General features: G+C 49.6%; 1 protein-coding gene across 1 annotated transcript in view; it reads right to left on the bottom strand.

Annotated features, from left to right (window-relative positions):
- Positions 1 to 476: 476 nt before the first annotated feature.
- MPZL1 (myelin protein zero like 1) overlaps positions 477 to 8323 on the bottom strand; it is a 63835-nt gene continuing 55988 nt past the window's right edge. Inside the window, exon 6 of the mRNA XM_049635157.1 lies at positions 477 to 3045. Within this exon, the coding sequence (XP_049491114.1) occupies positions 2944 to 3045 (102 nt within the window). The 3' untranslated portion in view covers positions 477 to 2943. The remainder of the gene's footprint in view (positions 3046 to 8323) is intronic.

Genomic DNA, 8323 nt, shown 5'->3' with positions numbered 1-8323 from the left:
AGGAATAGCCACTGTCATCCAACCAGTTAACATTTGCTCAGCCCCCAGGTGCCAGGTACTATCCTGTGCACTGAAGACAGAGCAGTGAACAAAACAGCAAAGTTCTGGTGCTTTTGCTACCAGGGGAAAACAGAGCAGCACACGTACAGCTGGACAGAGGGAGAAGAACGAGGTGGGAGTAAGGGGGCTAGGGAGGGCCAGCGGCAGGGGGTGGGTGAGGTTGCTCTGTATGTGGCACAAAGTCTCCGGGAGGTGACATCTGAGCAGACGCTTCAAGGAAGTGAGGGAGCAAACCACACAAACAGGTGCAGGATGTGCTCCAGGCAGAGAGGGGGCGGCAGGTGCAAAGGGCCCGCGGCCGGCACATGTCTGGTGTTTCTGAAGGAGGAGGAGGCCAGTGTGGCCGGAGTGGGAGGAGCGAAAAGGCTTTTCTCTCTTTCTCTCCTTTGTTAAAAATGAACACACGACACAGTTCAGTAATTGAAAAAGATGTATTAAAATATTCACAAAGGTACAATCGAGAAAGGAAAAAAACAAAAAATTAATAATGAACTTGATGGTTTTTCCCCTAGCCGGATACATTTCCACCGAAACACTACAGGTGGTTTGGAATTTGCACCTCTAATCCCTTCTAGGTGGCCCCCTACAAAAATCACATGTAACTTTAAAAGGTCTCATTCTGCCAATAATTGGACACGGAAAAGGCAACTGGGCCAGTGTCCTGTGTGGCCAGGCCCAGGCACGCTGGCAGGCAAGAGGAAGGGCCCAAAAATCCACAGGAGGTTAGGCAAAAGCCCTGCCCCCGAGGCACTCTACCCCAGTTGCTAGCAGCTTCCTTCAGACAAGCCTGCCCCGCGGACCGAGCGGGGTGGGGGCGCTGCAGCGTGGTGGGGGACTCTCGGCCACCGTGCACGTGCTGACATGACAGCCCGGGGTGTCTGGCCGGGTGGGGAGGGCGCCTGGCCTGGCGGGAGGCAACCTCAGGGGTGGGGGAGGCGGGGTGCGCGGGGCTGGTTCCGGGTGGCAGCTTCACGAGCACAGGGTCCCGGCAAGGAAAGGAAGGAATCGGGACTCCTGCTGTCAGGAGGTGTCAGGAATGTATGCTTTATTCACAGGACCTGTGCAGAAAAAGGAGAGTGGCCCTTTCTCTGTAAAAAGCGACTGTAAGGAACCATTACACGTACAAAGGCACACACTCGGTCTCTCAACAATTCGTGTTCTTTCTGCCTCAAAAACAGTCTTGGTCACAGATTCTCACAGTGGCAAAGGTTTGCCAAGAATATTGTTAACTTGGCATCAGTTTGAAGAAGGGTGACGATCCCAGCACCCCCCACCCTCCCCAACACACACGCACACGCGCGCACACACACACACACACACACACACACACACACGTCTTTTAAAGGCTCCTGTAGTTCTCACAATGGACGCAAGGAAGTTTTAGGACGCCAGGCAAAAGTGGACCGCTTTGCAGAAATGTCTCGGGGTGAGCCCTCTGCATCCCTGGCTGGCTGGGGGCCTGTTAAATTCTGTTAAAACAAAATAATCTAGAAAAAGGGGGAATGACAATGTAAAGGTGCTCGAGGACCTTCGCCATGCTTTTCACTCCCAGCAAAAGATAAAAACTCAGAGGCCCGACAGGGGGTGGGGGTAGTCAGTGGAAGAAAATGAGCTACTGGAAAGAATACCCAAAGTGTCTAGATTTTTCCTCATCTCATTGCTTACCAATTCCACGTGAATGGGAAAGGGTGGGAAGAAAAGGAAAAGCCAAAAAAGGAAAGGAAAACCAGAAACAAACCACCAAAAAAAGCCCCGAAACGGGAACGAGAAGAGATTCCCGAAAGAATAGTGCTAACAGCCCTGCTTGCTGATTTAAAAAAACCTAGACTGTCCTGAACCTCGAGGTCTCTGAGGCACCGAGAAGCTATTGCAGAGCCACGACGGACGCTGCCTCTTGCTGGAATGATGACGGAAGCTTTTACAAGGCCGATTCTCCAGGGAGAGCTCTGGGGTACCACGGGCTGGCTTTCCAATTAGCCCATTTGTGCCCACTTAAAAGGAAATGAAGCTCGTCTCCTTCCGCTGTCTGGGGACCCTCATTTCAGGCAGCAAGGACTCTGGCAAAGAATGTTAAGTGGTACCTTTTAGCCTCCAAACGCTACCGCACTCCTCAAGCAAGGCCTGGCTTTTCTACTTCAGTTGTGTGTATGGCATTGACCTGAAAGTACCTGGAAAGAAGTGACCTTGGCATTCACCCTTTGCTAGTCTTGCTATGATGGGTCCACACACTGATTAAGATAAAGGGCGTGACGTTAAAGCAAGCCTCACACACGAAGCAAAAAACAAAAACAAAAACAAAGAAAACCACGCCTGGATTTTAGAGAGACAAACACCAACAAAAACCCTCAAACGGTGTCCAAGTGGCAGAGCTCGCGCATGTTTTCTAAAAACAACAGCCGAACAGGTGGTGCAGACACTGGGTAGAGGCCACCCCGGGTGTGCTCCCGTCACCGGTATCTCCACTCTCCAACCCCAATAAAAGCTAAGACCGGTTAAGCCCTTAGACCAAAGGGCCACGTCTACTCGAATACAAAGATCGGCTACCACCTCCGGTAAGGCAAACCACACCTAAAGCACAGCGACAGGAATGTTTCTGACTTTGCTCAACTGTAAATGACCCTGAAGGAAAGCACAAAACAGCAAGACAATTTATATACACGTAGAGTCATAGCATCTTTTCATCATGCAACACTGGCTCCCCACATCGGATTAAATAGAATAGTTACGCATATCGTCTATACACGTCTTTTCCTCCCTCCATGAATACACATGTGCTCATCCTTGCCCAGGTCTCCAAGGCCACACGTGGTCATGGGCTACACTTGCTGCGTAAGAGTCCAGTTTGGATCTGCTTCTTGCTTAGGACACGTTCTGGGTCTTCTCTCAATTTTTCCGGATGTCCGCATACACCACAGACTCTGACTTGTTAATCTTGTCACTGTGATGTCCGCCAGAGTGGTCTAACTGCGCATATATGACTGGGCCCTGGAAAAGAGAAGGACAGTTATTAGGGATCTGGGGAAACGGGTGGTCCCTTCGAGGGGAGGTGCAGAAGCAATCATTAGAGTGCTAACATTAGGGTTCCAGAATAAAGGGTTCCTTCTTAGGAAGGTCTTCCAGAAGATCTCTTAGGAGCAGGATGTCTAGGACTGACTTCATCACCAAGGCTGGGCTGCTCTGGGACAGTTAATGCTGGTGCCTAGAGGTGTTACCTTACTCTGCGTGGCTGTGTATCTGTTTGGGAGTTTCTATACACTGCAGTATTCCTCCTCAGGAATTACCCTTATCTTAGTCCCTGTCACAGGGCTCCTCAACCCTTGGAACTGGGATCTGAGGACGAAGATGGGGACTTGTACCAACCTGAGACCCACGGACGCGGTGAGCCTCAGAATGATGCACGTAGGAAACCAGTGTGTTGGATGCCAGCAAAGTCACGAACGATTTGAACTGGTCACTTTGTACAAATAGGTGCTTAAAAACACTTCAAATATTCTCCCATGTACATACCTACCGTATAATCCTTTTAGTCTGATCCTATCATAACCAATAAAAGTACTGCCTCTTTAATATTTAAGAGCAGGTAACTATTTTTCCTATTTCAAAATAAAAAACCAAGAAGCTACGATGTAAAGAAAACCCCGCATGGACGAGTGTAGAAGAGGTCCTCCCCTCGGCCTCAGCAGGGAGGAAGGGGGCTGCAGGGCCCCAGCGGGGGCAGCCAGGGAAGGTGGGCTGCGGGCAGGGGAGGGGTGGGGGGGCGGGGCACAGTGAGTTCTTGGACACCTGGGGAGGAGGTCTCAGCAGAGGCTGGGGTTTCAAATATCAGACCGGTGCTTGCATTTCACGACCCTTATAGACCCTTCCAACCCAGAGATTCTAAAATTGTAAACAACAACAAAATGGCCCTGACTGTATAAGAAAAGTCCAATCAAACCCAAAGTCAACTCTTCTCCCCATCCAGGAAAACTCTCCTTGAGAAGTCGAAAACTGTGCTTAAGCTTCCAACTTTGGAATCATAAGCTCGGTAGCCAAAAGCCTGTGTTTCGACAAAACATCCTTATTCCCACCTAGGAGGCCCACAGCCTGCATCCCCCCGGGGTGTCACGGCGGATCCTGGGGGGTGTGGGCACTTGAACTCGAACTGTGTCTCTGGCCCGCAGCCTGCCCACTAACAGACGGTGATTGAGACCGCTGTAGACTGTCCAGCCGACGGCAGGTGCACGAGTGAGCCAGCGGAGATCAGCTGCTCTGCACCCCGACCAGAAGACCCACCCAACCCACCTAGAGAATTGGGAGCCAAATAAATGGTGGCTGTTTAAGCCATTATGTTTCAGGGTGGTTTGTTACACTGCATTAGGTAACTGACACACTAGGGGAGTGGAACAGAAAGAGAACAGAGAAAGCAAAGAAGAAAAAGAACACAGAATAATCTGAGAATCAGTCAGTAAATGTTAAAATACCAATAAGGCCTCTCATGTGAGACAGTGCGGTCTTTCATGACAAGAGGACACAACAATTTGTTGAAAGCAACTGGGAAATCACTAAAGAATAAAAGAAACTCCCTCCTGTTGATGGGTTTGGTTTTTACAAATTGCTTACCACTATCCAATGCCCTCACTCTCCTTCCCTCTTAGAATAGGGTCCTGAGGTCAGGATTTTGTTAGTTACGTGCCTAGAGCAGTATTGGGCAGACCCAGTAGGTGCTGGGTGAAGGGGTGGATGATGTAATGGAACCAAAGGACTTCTGGGATGTAGGTCAAGACCAGGCATCTGCTGGTAGGTCTAGTTCAGTCTAAATTTTTTTTTTTTAATATTTATTTTTGAGAGAGAGAGAGAGACAGAGCATGGCGGGGGAGGGACAGAGAGAGAGGGAGACACAGAATCTGAAGCAGGCTCTAGGCTCTGAGCCGTCAGCACAGAGCCTGATGTGGGGCTCGAAGTCACAGACTGCAAGATCATGACCTGAGCCAAGGTCGGAACGCTCAACCGACGGAGCCACCCGGGCGCCCCAGGTCTAGTTCAATCTAGAACAGCTCTCTGAAGCTGGGTTCTCAGGATTAATTGGAAGCTGAAAGTATCCTTAGTCTCTGTGGAACACAGAGGATCCAGGGAATCAATATCAACTTGGAAATGACTGCCACTGCTAAGACAGTCACTTTTGGGGACTCGAGAATCAAAACAACCCCCAGAACAGCATTATCAGTAATCTAGCTGTTTTTACCGTACATCTTGGCACTCACCCTTTCCACCCTCCACTTTTTTTTTTGGCGGGAGGGCAGGGGATGGTGAGGGAACTTTTCCACTAAGAAATAACAACAATCAAATGAAAAATGGCTCTGGATGTATCTTTTCCCAACTATTTACTACACAAATTATCCTTAACTCCTGAAAATATTTCAAGACACGAACCGCTTGACCCGGATCTTTTCTTTTAGCGCCAATTCGAGAGAAAATTACTCCTGGATTCCACGTGCATGGAATGTATTCCAATATGAAAACGTACTGGTGAGGGTGAGGGTGAGGGGAGAGGGCTGGGGGAGACCGAGGAGGCCTGTAGCTGCACTCAGGCACTAACCACGCCGAAGCCACTGTGTTGAGTGTGTCCGGCCACCCACTTGCCATGGTCTCTGTGACCCTTTCTAACCTCAGTCACACCTGAGCCCCTGGCACAGGCACCACCAAGACAGAACACCTGCTTCCACCACGTGCTCGGTGACTTTCACTCAACACCTTTGTCGGCATTCGTGTCTCTGCCGCACACAGATGTGAAACGCAGCTGCGTATTACGACTCCGAGGCCGATGAGACTGACGATCAAAACAGAGTTGAAAATGGGGCGCCTGGGTGGCGCAGTCGGTTAAGCGTCCGACTTCAGCCAGGTCGCGATCTTGCGGTCCGTGAGTTCGAGCCCCGCGTCGGGCTCTGGGCTGATGGCTCAGAGCCTGGAGCCTGCTTCTGATTCTGTGCCTCCCTCTCTCTCTGACCCTCCCCCGTTCATGCTCTGTCTCTCTCTGTCCCAAAAATAAATCAAAAACGTTGAGAAAAAAAAAAAATTAAAAAAAAAAACAACAACAAAACAGAGTTGAAAAGAACCGGACAGACACGAGACCATGAGCGCCTGCCTGCCTTCCAGCCAGACAGATCTCGGTCTCACACCAGCTCTGCCGCTAACGAGTAACCTTGAGCAGGTGACTCTACCTAACTAAGCCTCAGTCTCTCCGTGTGTAAAACAGGGACAAGACAACGTGCCTCACCGGGCTGCTGTGGGGACAGGGTGAGGCAATGCCCGGGGCGGGGGGCTTCCTCAAGCATCACCAGGTCTGTGCACCCAGCCGACCAGTACCGAACTGGTCCATTCAATCACCCCTCCCCCCACGGCCTGCCTGTTGTCTACGAAACATGACCCATTTCCAGAAAAGGATCTAGAAAGCCAACTCCCCAGAAAAGATACCCACAAAAATTATTTTAAACTAAGCTTTACAAAGAAAGAATGGTACCTCTCATCCCTGATGCCGCGATACCCCAAGGAGGGCCTACCGAACACCCTTGCTCATCCAACCTTCCACATCCGATTCGCTGGAAGGACCTTGCTTTAGGTTTGGGTGTTCACCCTCCCTTTGCTTGGGTAAATGACCCCACCCTGCCCCGCCCCCAGGGGTGAAGCCAGTCATAATTCCTGTGCCTTTGCAGATGACTGGAAGAGGCTACAGCATGTGACCTGGCCCCAAAGGGGACTCAGAAGTTCGCTGGGGGGCTTCTGGTAAAGGTTTTCCTCCATAATAAAAACTGCAGGGAAGGAGATTCAGCTCTTCCCTGCCCCCCTCCCCATGTCCGGCCTGGAACCAGGGCAGCTGCGGGAAGGAGCCTGAGAACAAAGACAATATGCAGAGGATACGATGGAAAGAACTGTCGTGGACGACACCGTTGGGCCACAGACCGGAAGAACCCAGACAGAAGAACAGTGCTTGGGACTCTTGTGAGTTAACAGACCTCTTCCTTTTTTTAAAAAGTTTTTTACTTTTGAGAGACAGCAGCCTCCAGGCTCTGAGCAGTCAGCGCAAAGCTGGATATGGGGCTCGAACTCACGAACCGCGAGATCATGACCTGAGCTGAAGTCAGAAGCTTAACCGACTGAGCCGCCCAGGCGCCCCATAAGCCTCTTACTTAATTTGAAAGCCACTTTTATTCAAGCTTTCTGTTACTAAGTCTTCCAATTATAACAAAAACGGTGACCAAGGACAGACAAATAATACAGCAAACTTAATGTCCTGCCCGGGTGTTACATCTTTTGTAAATTTCCTTGTTAGCGCATTCTGGATGCTACTCGTCTTCTGATAACATGGAGGTATTTACTCATCCAAGTGGTCATTACTAATGCTATTAGATAGGATGACGCCTGCAGGCAGGAAATGGAAGGTTTTGATGATCAGGGAACATGTCACGGTAGAACCCTTGGAGGAAAGCACCAAGGGATCGTCCGCAAATATTCCCATCCACACCCCTACTTCACCGACCTGATTGCTAAGGTGGGCAGCAACTGCCTAAACCTGTTCTTATAAAGCACAGTGCACCAGGGGCCCTTATAATTAAATACAGAAAAATGAGGGGCGCCTGGGTGGCTCACTCAGTTAAGCGTCCAACTCTTGATCTCAGCTCAGGTCTTGATCGCAAGCTTGTGAGTTTGAGCCCCACACTGGGCTCCACAATGGGCATGAAGCCTACTTAAAAAAAGAAAAAAGAAGAAGAAGAAGAAGAAGAAGAAGAAGAAGAAGAAGAAGAAAAATGAGAAGATCAACTTGCCCAACCCATTATTTCAGAGATGAGAACAGACGCTGAAGTTAAATAATTCTCCCCAAGTTAACACCATTGGCTAGACCCCAGAGTCAGTGCTAGTTTGTAACACATCACTAATTGTTTTTTAAAAATTTTTTGAATGTTTATTTATTTTTGAGAGAGAGACAGAGCATGAGTGGGGGAGGGGCAGAGAGAGAGGGAAACACAGAATCCAAAGCAGGCTCCAGGCTCTGAGCTGTCAGCACAGAGCATGACACGGGGCTCGAACCCACTGACTGAGATCGTGACCTGAGCTGAAGTTGGACGCTTAACTGCCTGAGCCACCCGGGCACCTCACACAGCATTAATTCTGAAAACACTACCCTGGAGTTTATCTAAATACAAAGATTTCCTCAAGGCTGTTTGTCAGGGTATTAAAAAACAATAATGACAACAATTATGCGTTAGGCTATGTATAAAAAAATTCTCCC

The sequence above is a fragment of the Panthera uncia genome, chromosome F1 (assembly GCF_023721935.1).
Source record: "Panthera uncia isolate 11264 chromosome F1, Puncia_PCG_1.0, whole genome shotgun sequence".
NCBI classification, from domain to species: Eukaryota; Metazoa; Chordata; class Mammalia; order Carnivora; family Felidae; genus Panthera; species Panthera uncia.
This window is presented reverse-complemented; position numbering and strand designations above follow the sequence as displayed.